Source organism: Stegastes partitus, unplaced genomic scaffold (assembly GCF_000690725.1).
Source record: "Stegastes partitus isolate 25-593 unplaced genomic scaffold, Stegastes_partitus-1.0.2 Scaffold14, whole genome shotgun sequence".
In the NCBI taxonomy this organism is placed as follows: domain Eukaryota; kingdom Metazoa; phylum Chordata; class Actinopteri; family Pomacentridae; genus Stegastes; species Stegastes partitus.
The window spans coordinates 1,112,467-1,136,860 of NW_007577745.1; the positions used below are offsets into that span (position 1 = coordinate 1,112,467).

At 41.4% G+C, this 24,394-nt stretch overlaps 1 protein-coding gene across 1 annotated transcript; it reads right to left on the reverse strand.

The window, feature by feature from the left end:
* Positions 1-4,556: 4,556 nt before the first annotated feature.
* On the reverse strand, positions 4,557-7,846 carry mrps16 (mitochondrial ribosomal protein S16). The gene is made up of 4 exons (XM_008289779.1): positions 7,730-7,846; positions 7,509-7,539; positions 5,394-5,660; positions 4,557-4,915 (listed from the first exon to the last, which is right to left on the reverse strand). The coding sequence occupies exons 2-4, from the start codon at positions 7,519-7,521 to the stop codon at positions 4,785-4,787; spliced, it is 411 nt and encodes a 136-aa protein (XP_008288001.1). The 5' UTR covers positions 7,522-7,539; positions 7,730-7,846; the 3' UTR covers positions 4,557-4,784.
* Between the last annotated feature and the right edge of the window lie 16,548 nt (positions 7,847-24,394).

A 24,394-nucleotide genomic window follows, 5' to 3' on the forward strand; every position in this document is an offset into this window, starting at 1 on the left:
AGATGTCGGAGAACTTGTTGCTTCTGTTTCAGGATTGCGTGAAGTTGACCTTTGTTTCGATTCCAGTGATTCACTGACAGATTGTTGAGTTTTATCATCCAAAACCTCTGACAGTTCAGATTTTGTCATGTTTATGTTTGATAGATATTTTAGTTCATGGTTGTCCACTCTCTGGGTTTTCTGCCGCAGTTCATCCGGTTGAGTTTGTTTTGCATTTTGATTTCCTGTCAAAAGAGATAACATTCGTTCGTGAAAAATGTTGGCCAATGCACTTAGAAGCCAGTTAAATCAAACTTCAAAATTTTAGTAAACTCTGTCAAGGAAACCAAGTGAACCCTGTCAGGATGATCTGTAGTTTTGTTTTTATGTATAAATGTGTCTTAAAGTATGGTAGGATTTTCATTTTCTGCTCAACTACAGTGAAGAACAAGAAATGATTTATGTAAACTGACATCTGACAAAATGACTTTCTTGTTTTTTGTGTTTGTTTTCTGTCCCATTTTGAATGAATGAATGAAATGAAAGGGTTAGGGTTACATTATTATATTATATATTATTATTATTATATATATTATTATTATATTATATTATATTATATTATATTATATTATATTATATTATATTATATTATATTATATTATATTATTAAGGTTACATTCACAGTGTACTAGCTGGCTGGATAAAGTGAACCTCAAGGCTCGTGAGATTAACAAAAACTATTTAAGAGCAAACACAGAGCGACAGAAGTCAAACAGCTCTAGGACAAGACGTCTCTTTTGGTTTGCCATTTACTAATAACATTTGCTGGGATGAACCTTGTTTCACAAAAAGAGATCTCAGAAGACTTAAGAGCAAGAATCTATTATTTGTTTAAAACAGTTTTGAGGTTTCTGGAACAATCAGTGAATGCGCATTAACGGGGCATTGCATACCAACATGAAAACGTCATCTCAAAGGTCGGAGGAGGAAGCATCGTGGCTTTGCTGCCTCTGAACCCAGAGTGTTAACCGTAAAAGGGAAAATCATCTGAAGCTCAATCAAAGTTGTGTGATTTAGCAGAATAACGCTGCTAACATCGAAGTAAAGCTAAAACAGAATGCCTTCAAAGAGTTATAATCTGCTGTCCAGTGACCTCCACAGAGCCGTATGAACAGAGGTGAAGGATGTAGGACATTTAATTATTAACTGAATATGTCAATCAGTCTACAGTGAGTATAAACTATTTCCTTTTCTGTGAAATATATTTTATTGAACTTTCATTGAATTTGAATCAAGTCTTCACCCATGAAAGAAATACAGTCCAGTGCTGAGTGAATATGAGTTTTAAAAAATGAGCTGACTGCTAAAGGATGGATTGGATTTACACAGAATTGTGAACAAAAGCTTCCTAAAATGCACCCACATGTTTTTCTTTACATCCTAAATAAGATCTACATCGAGTACAAAATAAGAGAGGGTCAAATAAGTATGAACTGCATTTATTCCTGAGGCATTGTGATGACTAAAGTTATTAAACTGAACCTAATGTCCATGTCATGTTTAATGACAATAAAAACACTGCCAAATGGTCACAGGGTTACACACACAGTAATTATCAGTGAGCGCAGCTGGTAATGTAATAAAGAATGACGGAAATCACAGACTTACCTGTTTTTTGTGTAAAAAACACACACAGTGCAATCAGCACGATGATGACCAAAGGAAGGATGATCAGAAAGGCGGCGAGCCTCTTCCAACTACGGGATCCTGGATAAATCCACTTTTTCATGTTCCTCTGCCTTCAGATAATCATCCGAGAGATGTAAAGCTGTTTTTCACTCCATGAACATACACACAGCTCTCACAGTAAACTTAAAGATATCCCTCCGTGGCTGTCTGTCAGCTGGCGGTGAAGTTCTCGTGTGCAGCTGCGAACAGTATAATCACTTGTCTATCAGAATCAGATCTTTTATGTGTCATCAATGATCAACTTGTAAACTGAGGTTGTTCCTGATATTCTGCCCTCCCTGTGCAAACATCGAATGCATTGTGGCGTGGCGCTGCAGTAAACTGTGAAGGCACACTCACACCCTGTACATTACTGTGGACAGTGACGCTGAAGTGGACGAGAACTGAGGTGTAAGTGGACGAGGTGGGGTTCGCTTTAGCAAGAAAAGAGATATTACCTAACGGCCCTTTATAAACCATTAATCAGTGTCAGTGGCAGCAGAGATGTTGAACACACACCTGTCACACACCTGCTGTTCACACTCTCAGTGACCCATAGCGCCACAGTTAATGAAATAAAAGTCTTTACTCAGAGTGAAACTGCATTTTATGTGAAGTTGATTTTCTAATTTTGTGTCAGTGGATGTTTAAAAAAAATAAAAATAGAGCAGGACACCTTCTGTTAGACCCTCAGGCCACTCGTGTGCTGTCTGTGTTTCTACACAACTCTGTTGATCAAGTGCCTCGTAGCGCTGAGAGGGTCCAATATCCTGGTTCTGTTCATCTCTCAGTGGTGTGGAATGAAATAGTGGAATAAAATCAACAGCAAATAGTTAATCCATCGTGTAAATTCCATCCATCCATCATCTCTACACCTTAATCCTCACCAGGGTCATGGGGGGCGGAGTCTATCCCAGCTGACTCAGGGTGAAGGCAGGTTCACCTGGACAGGTAACCAGTCTATCACAGGGCTACACTTAGAGACAGACAACCAAGCACACTCACATTCACACCTACGGACAATTTACAATCACCAATTAACCTCAGCATGTTTCTGGACTGTGGGAGGAAGCCGGAGAACCCGGAGAGAACCCACGCTGCACGGGGAGAACATGGAGACTCCACGCAGAAAGATCCCGGGTGTCCTCACCGGGACCAGAACCGGCGACCTTCCAGCTGTGAGGCACTAACAGTGCTAACCACTGAGACACCTGCAGCCCCTTTGTACACTAGAGTTTACTTATATTATTATTATGCCTCACAAGCTCCGGTTCTGTGTACTCCAGTTGACAAGCAACAACATTTCGTTGCCGGATTCACTGTTGTGTTTTTGTGCAATGACAGCAAAGAAGTCTCAGTTATGTTAGTTGTTCTGTGTCAGTCAAAGATATTCATTTTAATCCTGCATGTACTTGTTGTGGCCTCCAGCTGGACGTGATGGAGAATCATTACTCTGACTGAAGGCTGGTTCCACTGATAACATACTGACATTATGGATATGAACTGACCTGAATAGTCGTCTATAAATAGACTGCACGATTGATAAGCAGAGCAGCACCGGAAATAAATGAGTTGTGACAAGGTCAAACACAAGTATGTGTTTTGATCTTGAGGTCACCAGAGGTTTGGGTCAAGTGCTCCACGCCTCTGTTTGTTTGTCACACAATCATTTCAGGAACAGAAAAGTATTTCCTGGTAACTGCGTCATGTTAGTCCGTAAAAATTCCATAACGATGATTCTTTTTCTCTTCTTTGGAAAAATAATATTTTCTCTAGAATGTTCTTGAATGCATAACCCTGATGATGTGTGTGGGTTACTATCCTCAATAAACCTGCAGGTCATATTCTGCTTTATTTGATTTGATTTTATGTATTTCCTCCAGGAACAGCTCAACAATCAAAGCGCCGATTGTGCCACAGCCCTAAAAAAAAAACAAATGACACGATATGGGCCGTGTTTTTATGTTTTGCTGGACTTCCTTATGGACACCTGGGTGTTGTCAGGTGTATCTTGGCTCAGATTAATCTTATCAAACCACACTTGTGGTGCAATCTTAAGCTGTTCACGTTCGAGTACCTGACAGCAGTTTATATATGCTGGTCTGAGAGTCAGACTCTAAATCTGACTGGTTTCTCACTTCAATTAACATTTCATTAAACGATTTGGGTCGCGGTCCCTTGTCTGGACACAGGAGGAGGAATTCAGGGTGGAAATATATTTACAGTGTGTGTGCAGGTATTTTATTTAGCAAAACACTATCAGGTTTATGAGGTTTTTATGTGATGATAAACACTTGTAAAAACAGAACCAGGTCATTATCCCTCTGAGATCAGGTTTGTTTTTCTGCCCTAACCACGTCAGATCTATTCATAACGGTCGACTTAGTGTCTATTTTGGTAGTTATCAATACAAGTCAGTGCTTGAGGCACAACCTTGAGAATACATGTTCTGCAAATATTGACTCGACTAAGAGAAAAACTATTACGAGCTGTTTCCTTTGACAGAGAAACAGATGTACTTTCCATTCAACATACTCCTGTCAGTGAGCGGTAAGTTCCCAGTTCAGTGTAAGCAAGGTGGAGACATTTCTGTTCAACTGAAAACGCATTAAAAGCTGTCAAGGTTACCAGCAAACACATCGACAAAGCCGCCAGCTTTAGATCTATGTGCAATGCCGTCACACGTTTCCTACGGGGTCAGTCAGGTGTATGAAGGTCAAAAGAAGAGCGACACCTGACAAGAGGAGGAGGGAGCTAAATGAACGGTGGGTGGTCTGTAGACGTCTTGGAAAAGTAAGACAGAGAATCATAGAATCAATCTGCAAATTAACCCAAAACAGAAGCAAAGATATCGTGAAATACTTTAATCACATAAACAGCATAAAACTCAGAACCACGTAGACGTTAAAGCATCAACTGGACAACAAACTGTTCAGAGGCTCTTGAAGCAACTCCAACACGCCACATCTGATGCTGGTGGGCAGCCCACCCAACAAGCTGGACACAAATCCACCTCTTTCCAAACAGCTGACGTTTCGTAGAAGGGGACAGTCTCACAGAGTCCACAGCTGGAGCTCTCACACTTCAGCCTGCTTCTGTCCTTCCTCCACCGTTTCCTCTGCTGCTGCTTGCGTCTGCTGTGTTTGGGCTCTTCGACGCTCGACCTCGGTTATGGTCATCGGATGCAGAGGGAAGAATCCTGCCAGCCCTGCAGAACGGCACAAAGGAGAACATATAACATGCATATATTTCACAGCAAGCCTGGAGGTGCCAACATCTGCTGTGACTTCAGGATCTGATAAATCATCACGTTCACAAAGTCCTTGCTGGCCTCCTAAGTACCTGTAATGATCAGCAGCTCGTTATTCTGCTTTATCTGTCTGTTTGCTTTAACGAGGTGCTTTAACGAGGCGCTTGAGGTCACAGTGAATGTGCAATAAGACAGGAATCATAATTATTAACAGACTATTATGTACAAAACAAACAAAAGATTTTAAAGAACAGTCGATCCAGATAAGTATATCTCTACGTGAATGTTGCCTAAAAGGGGAAGGAGCTTGTAAAAGGGATGGAACTCCTTGATTAAACAAATTACATGAGCAGAACAATTCTGTCGACAGCCCGCAATAAAATTGTGCAATGTTGATTTAGATTTAAAAAGAGAAGCTCATGTAGTGAACACACACCGAGGAGCTTGGCCACCGGGTCTGAAGGGTGCGCCCCGCAACCGATCCAGTACTTGATCCGGTCGAAGTTGAAACTGACGAGCTTCTCGTTGTGGACGTTGGGCAGCGGGTCGTAGGTGCCCAGCTGCTCGATGTATTTACCGTCTCTGGCCCTTTTGTTGTAAGCCGCCACGATGCGGTAGAAGGGCCTGTTGGCCTGTCTGTGGCCGGCGAGAGCCAATCGGATGACGATGTGGCCTCCGTGGTACTGCTTCAGGAGAAACGATGCTGCAGAAGGAAATGAGCACAAGAAGCAAAGAGAGGAAAAGAAAAAGACTTCCTTGTAGCCAGTATACACCTGACTGATAGCACAAGTACACAAAATAATACAAGGAAGTAAAATAGAAGCAGATTAAAATCTTACTGTTGTTCATTTATAAACCGCTACACCAGCTTCATCTAGAAAGAATTTAAATGTTGTCTAGTACGGCTGATGAAATGACAGGATTTTAACTGTTTTATTTTTAATTCAGTGTGTGTTATGGCGCATGATCTGAACCTGTGATTTTCATTAGTTAAGTAAATACTTGAAAAACAAGAATAACACAACATGAGTCAGTGTGACCTGTAGGCTGGAGCTCAACAGTCATCTTCAGCCAACAGCAGCTCTACTGAAGCACTGAACACATTTCTTTCACTGTTTGGAAAGCAGCATGTGAGGAAGCTGCTCTTTGTGCCAAATGTGAAGCGAGTCGTTCCGTATCGTCTTTATTCGGTGACGCAGCCCACGGCTCACATCGTAATGTTCAATCAGGTACATACTGACCAGCACCAAAGGTACAGCGGGGAAACCAGAAACACGGGAAAACATAAAGGAGATGTAAATGACAGTCTCTGTATTTTGTAGTTATCAGGTACCTACATGTTTGTGTTAAAGCACTGGGACACAAAAGTCTGACAACGTTTTGTCAGTGATTGTGTCTAATGGGAACATCAGTGATGGACAGGAAGTGACTCAGATAAACTCAGACACACGATGCTACGACTGTTCAGCAGCTTTAAACGAAACCTTGCACAGTTCTAGTGTTCATGACTAAAGCAGAAGAGACGCCTGCCTGATAGAACATAACTGAGCTGATGTCAGGGCTCTCACAGGACACACCTGGTTTGGGTTTTTTTTTTGTTGAACTACATTTACAGACACCACATGTGCAGAGCCAAATGAGCGGGAAACACAGAGAAAAGAAGCACAGCCTCAGTTGGATGAAAATATTCTGGCTTCAGAAAAGACGTTGACCAGAAACCGGTGCCTAAGTACAGCCACCAACACACCAGCTGGTTCGTCTGACTGGTCTGACTGGTCTCAAACCAGCACCACACAGCTCTGTATGTCGAGGACACATCTGGATGCCATCTAAACAAAAAAAAAAAAAAGATGAACTGGATGAATTTGCCAGTTACACCGTTGGAGAAAGTTTCCAAATGACCTTTTTAAACTTAAAAAAATATATTAATATATATTATCTTGTGTGCAGATGAGCTCTCCTCTCAGTCTAGAATGATTCCTTCTTTCCAGACAGACGCATTCAGTCTACTGGGTGAGAACATCTCCCACCCTCTACATGGGACTGTGAGAGCCGTGGACAGCTCCATCGGTGCCAGGCTTCTTCACCCACGCCGTCCCACAGAGGGATCTGCTGTGAGACTCTCCACCAGCTCCGCTCCCAGTAGACCAACAACGTGCACCATCTTAATGTACCAATAAATACTCATATTTATACTTAGAAATAATCACTTCTGTCACACTGGTTTTTTGCACTATTACATGACATGTAGGTATGTATATGTTTGCATTTGCACTGTTTATTATTATTATATTATTATTACACCTCTATTCTTTATTTTCTATGTCTTTAATACCCTCATTTCTATATTCTGTGCTTGCACTATTCTGTTTTATATGTGTGTGTTTTTATACTTATGTTTGCACTCTTTCTTATATTTCATTGTTTCTGTCCAGTCTGTGTGTATCTGTGTGAACTGCTGCTGACAACACTGTGAGTTTCTCTACTGTCAGATAAATAAAAGCTGATCTTATCTTATAGCTGCACTTTTCCACATAACAGGAATACTCACATAAATGCACCATGTTGTCGGCTGGAAAATCCTGCAATCAAAAGAGCAAAACACGTTGAAACCAGTCTGCTGCTGTTAGACCTTCAGTCCAGATAAACCAGCATGTCTCTGGAGGATGCTAAATGCTAACGGCTAACGGCTAACGGCTAACTGCGTCTCCCGGTTTAAGAGTTCAGAGAAACGAAGCGGAACACGTCCTGTAGACGAAGAGAAATACTCACAGGTGCTACCTCTGGTCTGTCCGCGGCGCAGGAGCTGTACCGGGCGGTGGTCGCTGTTTGTTTTCAGCAGCAGCACAAATGTCACATTTGTCAGAGCGCCGCCATGTTTAAACAGGAAGTGACGTACTGCGGTGATTATGGCGCGTCCAGGACACAAGATGGCGCAGTTACACTTCTGTCCGCTGCGCACTGAGGGCCTGCGCTGCTCACCAAGCAGCTAAACATTTATACGATGTGTCATTTCACACGATGTTGATCTTTATTCATCATTTATTGACCTGTTTTTCATAAAATGTTAGATTTTAATTTCACCACTTTAACTAATTTATCAACAACTTTACCGATAAGAGAAGATTCAAGAGTCAAGATCAGCTTTATTTGTCACATACACATTTATACACTGTGCAGTGAAATGTGTTTTGTACCAGCATCAAGTTTCAATAAAATAAAAATAAAAAATAAAATAAAAATAAGTGTTAAACAAGTATATGTACTTTAAGTATATAAACGCATGTATACATAAATAATCCAATAAATAAAGCAGGGCATAAGGCATCAATGAACAGCATTCCCAAGTGAATAAATGTGCCCACATGAATAAAACAAATTAGGACGACGGCATCAGCGCTCCTTGACAGAACGTACGTCCTGGAGTTCAACCAGGTGAAGCCACCACATGGCTGAAGGTGTTGGGGTTATCTCCATCCCAACGTCACGTCTGTCAGCCGGCAGGGCGGATGGTCAGTAGAGGTGACAGGAGACCGGACGCTATGGGGAGCACAGCAAAGTGCACGAGGCTCCACTCCAAAGGGATATGATGGGCTGTCTATGAGCCCAGGGCCTGGGGTTTGGTCATGCAACTGAACTTCCTGCTTTTAGAGAGATTTGCATCAAATGTATTTAAATGAACTCATCAAACCTTTTTGTATTGATGACGAGTCTATCACATCACCGTCACTTTATTGTTGAGGGTTATCAGGTTATGTTTAGGATCCGAACACGCTTTGAGAAACTCAGACCAACATCCAAAATCATCCTAAAGCTGCACGTTGAGTAATCAGACACCAACATTATGTTCAGTTTTTGTACTGCTGCATCACAGAAGTACTTGTAATCACTTGTAGAAATACTCTGAATCTTTATGGACATTAAACCTGTAAAAACATAAAAACAATAAAACTCTGGCACTGAAGGTGAATTTTGCAACCGTCATTTAGCTGGTTGAAGCATTCAGATCCCAGATGGTCTGAAGGTAGCAGCTGAGACACCACCTATTGGTTTCTGGACTGCTGGTTTGAATCCTGAGCTGTGGCTGCTGTCATTCTGGCTCTCGCTGGAGAAAACCAGGACGTTCGGCAGCGACCTGTTCATCACAAGGCGGCCTCGTTCTAACACATTATGGTCTGTGTTAGTCTGAAGGGGAACATCATTTACACAGCAAACATCACGCTGTGGTCACAGAATCGAATAGAATAGAATAGAATAGAATAGAATAGAGTAGAATGCTTTTATTGTCATCATACACAGAGTACAACGAAGTTAAAAGACAACTCCAGTGGTGCAAAATACAAGTTTAAAAAAGACAAATAAGAATATATAAATATATTTACAAAAGGAGCCAGTAGGACGTTTATGCAGTCAGGAATGAGCACAGTAACAGCCACACGGTGGAATAAATATACTGCATTGTTGAGGTAAGAACACTGTGGATATATGAGAAATATAAATAATCTAAATAAAGAAATAGTTATAAATATATAAAATACAATATATACTATAATATATAATAACCATAAATAATAATAATAATAGTATGATACAGTGTAGGATAACTAACAAATATAATATATATGATCAATAGTTCAGACTGTGGAGACTCGTGTGCGTTCAGACGGTGTTGGTGGGTCTGGATGTGCAGCCTGGATGGCAAACTAGCAACTGAGACAGTAAACGCATGAGCAAGATGTTTACTGAGCTAACAGGTTAAAGGAGAAGTGAGGTCATTTTCTCATAGACTTCTATACAGTCTGACTTCTTCTTGCAACCAGGAATGTCGCCCCCTGCTGGCCTTTGAAAAGAATACAGGTGACTAGCACTTAACCTTTAAGACTCAGCAGCTACGTCCATCTTTAATACGCAGTCAGTTCCCTCGTTGTTTCCGGTTGAAGAGGCAGGCCGGTGTACAAACACAGCTCAGGACGGACAGCTGGATGAATCTGACAGAAACTGGATTGTTGCCACCTTTAAATCCTCACCGAGGCAAAAATCTGCCAAATGTCGGTATCAGCAGTAAAAGTGTAATTTTTAAATGCATCTTTAGGATAATGTTATTGACGCGTGAACATTTGAGCAGCGTTCTAGTTTCTTTTTTTGGTTCAGGTGGATTTAAACCACTGCACATTCAGTCTGGTTGTTATATTTTATTAACTCATCTTGTATTTTGTTTCTAAGAGCTACAGCTGTCCAGTAAATAAAGTGAAGGAGCGTATTTGTGTAATAGACAATATTATTTTTAATGCGGTGGAGTAGAAATAGCCTACGAGGCAGCATGTAATTGAAATATATAAAACAAATGTGACCACGTCTTGTATTTACGCAGCCTACTTGTATGCTCATGTACCACTTACTGCTGCTTTTAGCTACATGTTAAACAGATTTTAGAGGGTTATTAGTGTATAATAGTGGTATTTATTCAGCACTGAATGCCTGAGATGTGTGCTCAAATGAACCTCAACGCAGTGCCTCAAATAAATGAATAATTCATTTTCTAGATGTCGTTAATGGATCTGGTGCAAATAGGCTGTATACTGTAGGCATGAAAATAAATGACAAAAGCAGCTGTTTCATTTGAGGTTGCTGCAAATATGATTATCTGTCACCTCTCTGGTTGCAGCAGCGTTATCATTCATGCGATCCTCCACGTCGTCCTGCCTGTAATTCCTACTCTACATGTGTCACCAGCAACGCATCGAGCTTCAAATCAGTTTCCACCGTTGACCCCGGCAGAGATGAGACACTGATTTCCTGAGGGTGATCATGGATTCAGGGGTCATTGCTTTGCCGGATGTTGTCCGAGTGCAGAGAGATTCCTGCCCACTGGGAGCCACACCGCCTCCCCCCACCACCACCGCCGCCGCCGCCGCCACTCCCAGCCTTGGAACATGGTGATTTCACACTCTTGTGTAAAGCTTGTTTTTTTGTTTGTGTGTGTGTGACGAACACATGGTTTTCTGCGAGGAGAGGTCACTGGAGGCACACAAAAGAGATGGGCCTTTGTTTGTGATTCTGAAAATACCCCAGTGTGTCTGCGTGACTCTTCATACACACAGCCAGTAATGACTTATAGCTGATCACAAACACATCAAAGAGACGCCGCACAAGAACTTCAGTAAAATAGGTGTTTGTAGGAATATTTCATTTAATTTTCCACAAACGCGTCTGTTTTCGTGGAAGGACATTTACAGGATTGTCACTTTAAACATGATGTGTTCTTTTACAGCCCTGCAGCTGCACATTTCACATTATTTTATTATTTTTAAAAGTTATTTTTTTGGCCTTTATTTGATAGTGCAGTGAGAGAGAGAGACAGGAAAGTGGAGGAAGGACATGTGGGACAGGACCATGAGCGGGATTCGAACTCATGACCTCCATATGGGGACTGGAGCCCTGCACACGGGACGCCAGCTCCACCAGGTGAGCTGTGGCGGCGTCCCTAGTTCAAATTATTTTATCATTTTACAAGTAAAACATGAAAAATAGTTAAAATGCTTTAGTTTCCAGAACGACTTAAAACAAATCTGATTGACCTGATGCATCCAAGTAACACATCAAACTCACACGTCTTTAATAGGAAAGAATAACAAGATTACAAGCTTATTAGTTTAAAAAGATTTGAACATTTTGCCAGCTTGGCTTGTCACAGAATTAAGTTCAGCAACCAGACCGACGACGCAGCACAAAACACTTTCTTCTCAACAAGCAGGGCAGGAATTTCAAGAGGAAAACATCATTATGGAGTTGACCACGTTTTTTTTCTGCGGAAAAATCTGGAAATGAATAGAGGCTTTACACAGTTAGGCAGCAAACAAAATGCATCTTACATGGTGAATCGGCAATGCATGATTATCTGAACGGTGACATTGATTCTAGTTGTGGCTCACTCTCTCGTGAGGACCCCATGCTCTTTGGGAGACCAAGACGAGTTGTTCCTCCTCTAATCATCTGTGACAGTTTGGTTAGAGACGCTCAGATGACCAGATATTTTACTAGGAAAAAAGCAAGAGGGGTCTGCTTCAGACGAAGACGGCTGCTGCAGACCTTTTAGTCAAACATGTCTGACTTTAATTTGATTATGTGGAAGATGCTGCTAGTATCCACTAAACACTGAGCTTGCTTTGACATTGCACACTTAAAGAAACTTTTACATGCTGCAGAATATGTTTTGCTGTAATATATAGTCCTGTCCTTCAGTATAAATTGTGATAGCTGGGGTTTCAAGTAAATCTGGTGTGTAAATACACATAAAAGCCCTTTTAATTAACCCAGCTGAGTTAAGACACTTGGTTTGTTTTGAATCAGATAAGTGAGATCTGTGTGTGTTCATGCAGTCAGAAAAACAAAGGAGGAAATATTGATTGATGCAGAAATTGGGTCAAACTTGTGTGTCGGGGGTTAATTTTTTCATAAATTTGTCTCACATATCGAAGTGAATTAAACACAAGCACAACTCTGTGACACACAACCTTAAATCCATCGAGTTAACAGTTGTGGAAAGCTGTTCATTTACTTTTTACTTGAAAACAATGACACCGCTGTTGTTTCCGTCTATTAATTATGAAGCTGAAACAGCCAGTGTGGCTCCGTCCAAACCAAACCAGGCATGTATCGCCTCTAATTAGCCAACTACATCCCACTCGTTTAATCCATACATAAAGTATAAACACGTATTAACCAGTGAGCTTTAGTGAGACAGAACAAAGCTGCGTCCCTGTTTCGAGGCTTTGCCAGAACCTAAGCTGGCTGCAGCCATCTGTTACTGACAAATATGAGAGTTCTCATCTAACTATCCAGACGTCTCAGGTGTTGTTTCAGTACTGTCATTGAGAAAAAGGGTTCACGTGATGTTTATTCTTCATTCTGAAAGACTGTCATGTTGTGCTGGAGCTGTGTTGCTTCCTGTAATCCTGGAGAGATTTTTGGTGCATTTTATTCAACTTTAAAAGTGTAAATAAAGTCTTCCAAACAGGAGAAAGATGCTCAGAAACTGCTCCACCTGCTTGCTTGTTTTCAGGCTCGGAGCAGCTCGAAGCCCACGTGGAAGGTAAGAGGACATCGCAGACAAGACTCACTAAACACAATATAGACATTCATTCATACAGTCTGAGCCCTGCTGATTCCCTGATTCAGTTTCATGTCCTTAAAATGTGGCATGAAGTCACATGTGCGAGAAACTCTCATGCACTCTAGCAGAGCGTTCAAATACTAACAGACGCTGCAGGGAGCGGTGCAGGAAAATACCGCCATCGTTTCATAAACCACATTACGACAAACAAGGTTGTTTCTCTGTCCTGACCGCAAAGTAAAAGACGCAGCAGAGGAGAATCTCCAAAATCACCAGTCCGGATGTTCCCCACAGAACAAACACTAAACTGCCTTTCATGAATAAGGAAAAAGGCATTTTTTATACGACACTTAAATGGGAGACTTTCATGCTGTATTGCAGGTGTTTGTCTTAGTGTGCATGTAAATTCCCATCAAGAGCTGCATTTTAAAGCTGATAACCTCTAAACCACACGGCAGCTTTGACTTGTTTTGAGTTTGTTTTTGAAAGAGAAGCATATATTTATAAGGTTCCTCAGCCCGGCTAGCCAGAATAATGGACCTCTTACAATCCCCGGCGCCGTGTGACTTCTAGACTGTCAGCTCTTTGTGATGCCCTCTGCTTTTTTAAGCATCTGTGTCCAGCCTGCGCAGAGATAGATGTTCTGGTTGCAGAGAGCACCTAATGGAAAGGCAGGCTTTGGTCACAGATGGGGGGTCAAGTGATCTCCCTCTTCTGGGAGGATCTCTCAGATGGCTGTGGTGAGACTAATTGCGATAGCATGCAAAATGGAGGCATTACTTTTATCTTCATTAACAAAGAGACTTTTTATTTTTCTTTTCTTTTTTTTCCAGGATTCGTCGACTCTTGCAGCCAGTGATGAGTGGAAAACTCGTCTGTGCTCTTTTGGGTAGAGAGGCATGCGTTTGTTTGCCTCAAGCAGTAAAGTAGTGAAGCTGAGGGTAACACACAACCTGTTTCATTTAGAAATAGTATAGTCCTCATACTCTGCTTTGACTTTCACAGTCGTCATTAATTGTATAGCATCAGTGACACTACTCTGGCTCCCTTTTCACACAAAGCGTTGTGTATGCTGTATTTCAGCCTTTTTGCTCTTTTACATGTTTTACACAACATTATTGCTAGTTTCAGCTTACTTCCTGGAACCGGCCTTCAAGGAACCAAATTAAGCTTGTTTCCTAAACAGAAAGCTGACAGGAATCATGAGATGTAAAGCTTTCTATTTGCTGAGCTGATTTCTGCATCAGCGCTAGTGACTGAAGTTTGTGCAAAAAACGCCAAAAACACAACGCTAAACTTTTATTTATTTTTATTTTATTTAACCTTTTGCATTGTGACCATGTAGAAAATATATGATTATACACACAAAAAGATTTGTATCTGACTCCTCAGCTGCTATGTTTTGATAACCAAATAACCCTGTAGACTGTGTTGAAAACCAGTGAGAACCAGAGTCAGACTTATAAACAAGTAGAACGTATAAAGTAAAGTTTTTTTTTTAAACCACTATGTTTATTTGACAGCTATGCGAATTCAGATTTCACCTTCGCAACATTAGATGAGTGTATAGACGATGAAGCCTTGCTGCAGATTAAACTCTCCACCCAGAAATAAAACATTTACAATTTTATTATTTTCAAATTGTGACGTTTTTAAAGCGCATCCTATATATTTATAGATCCTTAGTCATTTGAATACTAATTTATAAAAGTACCTTTACATTTGACAGCTTAATAAACTGTTTATCAAAGTAAACATTTTGAAAGCAGGGGTTGTATGTGATTGAGTACTTTAATATTGTAGTATTTCTACTTTTGCTTCAGTAAAGCACAGTGTTAAACAAGCAGTTCACATACCCACACTGTAACTCTGCCTGTTTGTTATCTGAGCTTTTTCTGGGCCAGTATGACAAAAAATACTGAATTGTCACAATAACACAAATGTACTAGTTGACAACATCTCAACTACAAAACAACAACAACAAAAAACGTAAAATTGGGAATTCAAGTCCACCTGAATTAGTCGTGTACGTCAACTTATTATTTTTTTTAACAGAACTTTATTTACCAATGAATGTGCACACAGAGAATTAAACAAACAACATAAACAATTTGACAGACATGTGCTCAAACTGATAAATGTATTTGACAATTTTTAATTCTATGTAAAAAAATAAAATAAAATAAATAAAGATAAACAATTTATTTTTAAAAAGATCAAATAAATAAATAAATAAATAACAACAATAAAAATCATAAAGGGAACAAGAGAAGGAGCATCATGGTTCTTTTTGGAGCAGGTCTATAAAGTCATGTACTTTTGACGCAGGCAGGTGAGTGCGTCAATTGAATACGTCATGACGTACGAGCGGCCGTTGTCCCAGTGCATTCTGGGAAAGTGGCGGGCGACTTGACGCCGTTTTATTCGGAAGCCACCTGCTGGACATCGCGTCACTTTCAGCGCCTGTTAAAGGTGAGTAGATGTGGTTGTAGCTTCTAATTTCATGCAGATAGGGAAGTTAGAACTTCGTCTGAAGGAGGCCTGTGTTTCTTTCTGGACTGTAACGTAAAAACCGTCTACGTAGCTGTTCATGGTCAGAAGCTACATCGGAGCTAGCGGGTTGTGTCGCCTCACCGGGAATGACGCCGGGACGCCCGGTCCCGCCAGAGGGTAACCTATCTGGGAATGACAGATTTATTTCGATAAAACCACAGTTGGGGATTAGTGGAGCCGCGAAAAGACCAATGCAGGCGACTTTGGTGAGTTATTTTCCTGGTGTGTTTAAAGAAAGTCCGTTTTAAGTGGCTAAACACGGCGGCTAAGCTAAAGTAGGCTAGGCTAGGCTGTGATGCGGAAGGGGTTATTTAACATGCTGGATTTACTAATGAAATGAATGGCAGAACCGAGCAACAAGTTCTGTTTCAGAGGTGAGATGTTGATTTATATCATACTGAATTTAATGTCACAATAATTAAGCCTTATTTAAAGCCTGCATGAAATATGATGACTGTCCTTATTAGTATCAGAACGAATACGTTAAACTGTTTATTAATCAGATAAGTAAGATGTGAAAAGTGTTAGATATTTCTATACTCATTTGACTTTAGAGATAAATTTGTATTAGTGCTTTTATTGTCTGTTGTGTGTCATCACCGTCCGGCTCTAGTGCGCGGGTCAGAGAGCGCGCGGGTCGGAGAGCGCGCGCTCGCTGCGGTCAAAGTCGTTCCACTTTGACCCCTGCGCGCTATGACGTATGACCGCGCGGCCAATAGGAACGAGGCATCTCCCCGCACGGAGGCCAACGTGGAGGAAAAGCCGCTGATGTGTATGAAGCAGTGTCTGGTCTAAATCCCGCTAAATATAGGATCTAATTACACAATATTCTGCATGATATTGTAATTTAAACTGTTTCCTGATTTATTACTTGGTTTAGGCAAGTTTATGACTCTTTTCACAGTACTTTTATTTACGCAGTACTTTTTACTTTTACATATCTTTTATTTAGAAGTTCTCAGATCTAGATTTCTCTATTTATTGCCTGTCTTCTTGTTATTGTTGTTGTGTACCACTGCTTCATTCCCCATGGCACATTGCTTGTGAGCTCACTTGGCAATAAAAAGCTTCCTGATTCTGACTATCCTTGTGGTATGTGTGTTTTTTAGTCTTTTAACTGTGGACAAACCTCCTGTCTTAGTAGATGTATGGAGCTTCAGCCTAGCATTAGGGCAGCTGCTTTGACTCTGTACCCTTTTAAACAGCAGCTCTAGGTAGCTACATGAATACATATCTGTTTATATGTATTTTGTCATTTTTATTTAGCCTATCTTTACTGTTGACCACCTTTTGGTCTGCCTGCTGGTTTGAGAACTATTCAGCCAATGTTTAATTATTTTAACCCATATTTTGGGCATGCAAGATTACACAGTGATGACATGTGATACATAAGCTTTGGTGCCATGCTACATCTTAAATTGATAGTTCTGTTTTTTTTTTTTTAGTGGGATAGTATGAAATACCTGGTAGCCTGTTTCTTACAGTAGATGGCGATCCCAGTTTGAACGAGCAGCAGGGCTCCTGGTGTAGGAAGCTAAGCAATGTGTTGCTGCCAATGTCCTGCAGCCACCAAAAAAGCTCTCCTAAACTCTATTTTAACTTAGTTGTACACTGTATTTAGAATATTTCCATCATTTTACCTCGCCATCACACACGTGGCCGAGGAGAGAGGGATGTTTATAATGTCAGTTTTCCATCAAAACATGTGGTCTGGTGTCAAGGTGAAGCTGTGAAAATATTCCACATATAGTGTATGCTTAGGAAAGAAACCTCAGTTTAGATGTCTAAACTATGTTTTACTGATGAACCTGTCCACAAAAGTACAGTTGAAGAGTTCATTTGCAAAAACAGACAACTCCATTTTAGTAGATTTTCAGAAAACGTATTTTATTGTTATTTGCCTGAGATAACATCAATTAAACTGAAGTTGAGTGGATCTGACTCAGTAGAAATGACAACAGTAGAGATAGCTTAAGCTTGATTGATGTTGTCTCAGGTAGACGATGGAGAAGTGGGTTTTCTGAAGGTTTGTGAAGATGGAGTTATCTGTTTTTGCAAATGAACTCTTCAGTTCTTCCTACACCACGACTCCAGCTTCTCCAAACTGTGAACATCAGCTAAAGGTTTGTACACAACCCCACTTAAAACAATCTGAACTGTCCCTTTAAACTTTGGCTGTTGCTTTTAGTTATTTTTCATTAAAATAAAGACTGGTTCAGAGTGTTTGAGCATAGATTAAAGTGTATTTGTTGACCTTGTTTTTTCTCCTTCATTCAACAGATTGAAGCAGAACCTTTCCATCTGCTGGCTGAGGCTCCCTCTTCGTATCTGAGGAGGTTCTTGGAGCTGTTCAAAGCAAAGACTGCTGTAGTGGGACTGACAAGGCACATGTGCTGTCTGGATGATGACGTAAGTGTTTAAAAGTTATTCGTTCACGCCTCCCTCTTCTGTTGTTTGCATTCTCAAGACCATATCTGTGACTTCCTCACTGGTCTGCAGTGAAGATATAAAATACGTTAAGAAAAATGTATATCTGTTGAATGAAACAAGGAGCCGTTGTGTTTGATTGCACTGAGTGGATTTGTTGGTGCCCAGTCCCTCAGCTGCTGTCAGGGTGATCTGTGATGTGGTGGCATTACACTATTTGAACCCTTCTAGACATCAGTGGTGGGAGGTTGCTGTTTTAACCGTCCTGACCAACTGATGGTATTGACCTCACTAGTTCTGTTTATTCATGTGATAGCATTTCATGGAATCCTGAAAGAAACAGATGCAGTCTAACTAAACAATGACTGATATTTATTCGGTTTTTGTTTTCTGAATTAGAGCTCCACACAGACGAGTGGATGGTTCTTCTGCGAGGCCTTTCTTAGTTTCTCAAGGACTGTGGAGGCAAGCATTGTTTAGTTCTTCTATCACAAGGATTTTTTTTAAGTGGTTGGTAAACAAGTTTAAATTGTCACTTGGAGCAAATAGAAATTGCAGTAAATCCTTTTCTAACTGTTTTTACTTTAAACTGAGATTAAATCTTCACTTTCTGGCTCCCTTGTGTATGTGCGTACATAAATGCTAGAACAAACTAAATATACTTGTGCTTCCTTGTGTAGGCCACTGATGATGAGGACGCCTTTACCAGGGGAAAGACAGTTGGTGCTGTGATGGTGAAGGAGGGAGAAGACATCATCAACATGTTGGTGGTCCGGTCTGACCTGAAGGACATCCCGATGCTGACAGGTCCTCTTTTTGCTCTAAACATAGACTATCCAAAGGAACTAAGGTACACACTGGAAGTCACTCAGAAGGTCCTGATGAACATTGGTGGAGGACAGTGTTCCTCACTTGTTCATGGTTTAAGAAACAGACTTCTGCAGACAACCATGTACGACTGCTCTGAAGACTTCTGTCATGTGGCTGACAAGTGAAACTCTGATCTTGAAGTTTTGCTGTCGTTTTCACATATTTACAAATTGTCCGTTTCTTCTCTCCTATTTCTGCATTGATTGAAGCTACAGACTTTGAATTATTCGGTCCTCAGTCTGACAGCAGTTTAACAGTTAAGAATAGGTTCAGATTGTGGATGAGAGATGTGAGGTCAAGTTCTTCTTTCATTGTTTACACTCAGACTCCTCAGTGGTGTGGGCCTATAATGCAGAACAATAATGTTCCTGTTTGCTATCTTAGCATTTTCAGTTTAATGCCGACAGGTGACACCGAGGACCAACCTACACATTTATACTGGAGCTGGTTTGAGTTGTGAGTCTTGGTCTGTTCAGATATGCCCTGGTGTCAGATGCTAATGCTGTCGTTGATGTCTGTGGCTGTCTCGGCAGCATTTTCAGACTCCTGGCGACAACCAGGTGAACACATGTGAAGCTACTCGTTCTCTTCAGGTGGCAGTGTTGGTCACATTGATACCTGATGTGTGCAGGATGTCAAGTCACGACGATTGGCCAGACGCGCACCAATAATGTGACACTGATTGGAGTTAGTTGCTGGTTGTCATGTGTCTCCTAAAAACTAACTCGCCCTGGATTTCTGTAGGTTAACATTTATTTTGTTAAATCAGCTTTGATCGCTCTATTTATTTAGGTTTTGCCAAACACAGTTTAAAAGGATGAGTTCAAATAGCCAGTCTGATGGATTTTGGAGTTGACTAAATGTACAAACTTAAATTAAATGTACTAAGACCAGCTTAACACAACACACCACATTAGTTATGTTGAAATTGGCATTTGAGTTCAAAGAAATGCTGGATAAGTTCAATAAATTTACTAACTTAATTCGAATAACAGACCTGTTTCATTAGCCTGAAATAGATTTACAAGTTGAAATAAATACCCTCAACAGCTGAATCAATGAATAAATTAAATGAAATGTTCACACAACTATTTTAATTAACCTAAAATAGATTTACAAGTTGAAACAACCACCCTCAGGAATTCAGTAAATTAACAAACTAATGAAAAGGTTTACACAACAAGAGATATTTAATCAAGATAACAAATAGATTTTTAACCAAACATCAACACATTTAATTTTACAGTTTATAAAATATGAAGCCTCGCTACAGATTAAATAATAAACATTTAAAATTGAATTATTCTCAGATTGCTTCTTGTATATTTATAGATCCTTGGTAATTTAAATACTAATTTCTAAAAGTAGTTTTACATCTGAAATTTAAAATAAACTGTTTATGAGGTTGAAGTTAACATTTTTATGTGACTGAGTCCTTTAACATCAGAATATTTCTACTTTTGCGTCGGTAAACTACACCGTCAAACAAGTAAAGCAGTCCATGTACCCAGATCTATAAAAATGCTCCTTTAATTCAGTTTTTTTAATCCTTTATAAAAAATAAATAAATAAAAAAAACCCTGAAGGAATAAAACACACACATTTAGTTTGGATGTCTTATTTAAAGTGCAGTTTATATTTACTGTCTATATAATAACATCCCCTTTACATCGTCAGACGGATGCTTGATTGAACTCATCCTAACCGTCACATTTACATAATAAGACACTCAACAGCCAGTGGAGGCAGACCGGACGGCCACCGCTGCTTAAAGGCAATATTTGGTCCAACGCAGTCAGCATCGCGGCTTTGTGATTTCTGCTACGAGGTCGTGACCTGCTTCCTCTCCGCAGACCTCTGTTGGCAGCGCTGAAGCGGCAGAGCCACACTGGTAGGTTGTGTGAGAGGACAAGTGGATTTGGCATGCACATCAGAGCGTGATACCCGAGCATTTTGGTCCTATCACATGCCACACACACCGACACTCACACACACTCACTCACACACACACACACGAGTACAACGCACGCACTGAGCATTTCTGGTCGTGTAAAATGGATTGTAACACTGGCCACTGTAATGAAATGATGCCAGCAACCCACAGTATTCCTTTACAGCTGGGCTCTAAAGGTTTGGGTGTACGCTCACTGTCCACTGGTGCTGCTACAGCTCAGAAAAGATGCTCTCACAACTTCCCCCATTGTTAGTAATCTGGTAGAAGCCGTTCTTTATTTCTCATACGTGCAACAAACTGGACAATTTAGTTTAAATTTGATGAATGCAGAAAATAGATTGCACTTTAATTAAACCAAGGAGCAACTTTGGAATTAATAGCGAAGCCCTTCTGGTTGTGTTCTCGTCGAACCTTTGAAGGGATTTTGAGGCAAGTGACGAATATCATCAAGGACAAATTCTTCCAAAATCCCGGTTGACTGATTTAGTCTCAGACGTGTTCACGCACGCTTCGGGGAAATCTGCTCATCTGTGATCTCTCACATTTAGGTGTTGGTGTAACCTGTTTATTGGACGCCCAGTAGCAACCCGGAGATGTCTCAGTGTGCGACTGTAAAAATGCCCTTCTCTGAGGATACTGACACTAAACCAAGAGCAGCCTTATCTCAGGGACATCGTAGGCGGCCATGACAAGTTACACACCATTTAAAATGTTGCATTATCTCAATGCGTTTGTGCCGGTCTGAGGCAAATCATCAAAGACACGAGATCAGCGGCTGGCTCTGACATGGTACCTTGTTTATGCACAACTCGGAGTAGCAGGCATCGCATCAGACTCTCACGACATCCTTATGTAAACTAACACTAAAGAAACGGGTGGATTTGAAGTGCAACTGTGATTCTGTGTGACAGTGAAACAGAAAAGAGGGCTTCACTGGTTCTGGGTTGCGTTAAACAGAAGAGGGCAGGTGAGCTCTGCTGTGGGGCGATAAGAGCCTCAGGATGAACACAACAGGTTCTAACATATTGTTTACCGGGCATAAAGGAGCACTGTTGCACTTCCTCACAACACAAGCGTCATCATCAGCGCTCCGTCATGTGCCTGGTGTGTTCTGCTTGTTGGTTCCCTCTCACTTCCTTTCTCTAACGTGTGAGATCGTCTCATGAGTCCACCGTCTCCACCTTTCTCCTGAGCCACCAGGCTGGATGTTTGGACTCTGTCTGCTGTCACTAGTTTGTGCTGCTGGTGCCAAGTTAAGGTGTTACTGAGGATAAACAGAATTCACACTATAATGAGCAGTGACAGGATGTCAGCCGCTCTGCCACAGATCAACCCCCAGCCCGCTGCTGCCACCCCTTCACCCACCTGCACACATCCAGCTGAGTCCGTCTGGCTCTGTGATGTCACCACAAACCCCGCTGGTTTCTGCAGAACCCATCGGCCCATCGACGGTGCTGCAGCAAGAGGGCATCACTCATTTTCGTTTCCCCAACGCTCAGCCAACATGACTGCGTCGGCCGTTCGTTCTGACTGAAGTTTTACCGTCTTTGTTTCTCACATGTCCTCATCCGGGCCTCTGATCTCCTCAGAAGTCCAGAGAGAGTTGCCCTCTCTAAATCTGAATCGCCTTTTAGCCGTGTTTGATCGCTGGCTGAGTTATAGATTTCTCCATGACTCGTAACTCAGGCGCCAGAGTCGGATGTCAACGTAACATATGTTGTTTTTCCGCTCCCCTGCCACACAGTGTGTGTGAGCGCTTGTTGTGGGATGTCTTTGCTTCCCGAGCTCTGTGGCTTGGGATGCCTCGAAATGAAACGAGTTGACTTGTGACTGGGACACGACTGATCAGCCACGAGTGATTTCAGCTCATCTGAGTGTTTCAGGTCAGGGTTTTTATAGTGGCTGAAGGCGTTGCACGTTTTCAGTTTGAACAAGAGTGTAACGGATATATTCCTTGAACCCTGTTGACCCGGCAGACCCAGAGTCCTGCCCGTTGGGGTGGGAGCCACGTTTCCTCTACAGAACCATTTCAAAAAGCTGGAATGCTTCTACAAACTGCAGAGTCTTTGCGCTCGTATGAAACGTTCTGTTTCCTAAACCCGGTGCCTTCGCCTGTTTTGATTTCCTTTGTCTCTGCGTGTCTCTGAGCCGGTCGGTGCTGAGCGAACGGTGAGGTTTCAGGCCAGGTTCACGTGTCGGCTAACTTGTTCCAAATGAGTGTGAGGAATGTCTGCCGCCGTGCTCTCCTTATTAACCAAACATCACCTTGTCAGACCCTACATGCCTGTTCAGAGCTCCTCCCTGTGCCACACATAATGAGATGAATATCTCACATCAGCTTTCTTTAATTACACTTACAACATAGTGAGCTTTTCACCAGCCTCCTCCTAAGAGCGCATTTTATACGCTCGCTCTCTATCGTGATCAAATAATTCCCATAAGGAAGTGATTACACATTTGGATAATTCTGAGCAGATGTGAAAATGTCTCAACAAGTTAACAAGGCGGCGGCAGCACGGACCTCGTCCAGAAACATCCTCCAGAGCCTCGAGAAGGATGATGGTGGAAACACTGCTGGCTATATGTGAGCTTTATGCACCGAACAACTTCCTGCTCCAGTTCATCGGAGTGACGACTGTTCTATACGCAGGCAGATTTCAAGTTGAACTGGAGTGAGACCCGCCATCAGCTCACGGGTCGTGTTCTGAGCACTTGGGCAGATGTACGACTATTTTTAGAAACATCTGCAATTGTCAACAAAGAACAGAGCAGAGCATTAATGCAGCCGTGAAATGGGGAGGAGGCAGCTTCAGGAAATAATCACATTAGATTTATAACTTTCTTTTATTTTTACTGTTCGGCCGGCAGAGCTCAGATTTACTGTGTTTAGTTTCTTTTTCCAGATCAGAACTCTCTCTGTATATAAAAGGCCTGTTTAGTGTTTGGTTGGTTACCTTTGGGTTTATGTCACCGTCTATTCCCTCCATTTAGAAATAAATAAAATCCTTCTTGATGGTTTCAAAGTGCAGATCAGAGGTCAGTGACTTCCAGACACGTGAATCTGCTGCAGAAAGGGGAAAAGAAAACCTGATCTAAATATATTCACTTCTTTGGTTGCATTTAACACTCCCCTAATGGAAGATAAAAGAACTGAAGTATAAAATGTTTATATGCACTTAACACCTATACTTCTCCCCTTTGTTCAGCTCAGAAGGAGATAAAGCCTAAATTGGCGATGCCTCTCATCAAAGGTGTTTTCTCTGCTGTGCTGCTGCTCGACGTGAACGGCGAGGCATTGTGTCTGTAGGAGGAGGAGGAGGGGAATGAAGTGTTCACCTACAAGCAAAAAAGAAACTTTGGTAATTGGCATAACACAAATAATGAGAGGCTATGCAGGGAAGTGTTTGAAGAGCGGTCCTGATCAAGATAAGATTGGAGACAGTATCACGAGAGAGAGCAAGTGTTTTTCTGTCTGCTGCAGCTGAAAGCAAACTTAAGTGACGGAGTTGCTTATAGGGTG

Bases quoted from the DNA above. Each gene is read 5' to 3' on its own strand.
- mrps16 (XM_008289779.1), bottom strand. The intron at 4,916-5,393 runs GTGTGTGTTCAC...GCCGTTCTGCAG, and splicing joins CCCGGTGGCCAAGCTCCTCG to GGCTGGCAGGATTCTTCCCT.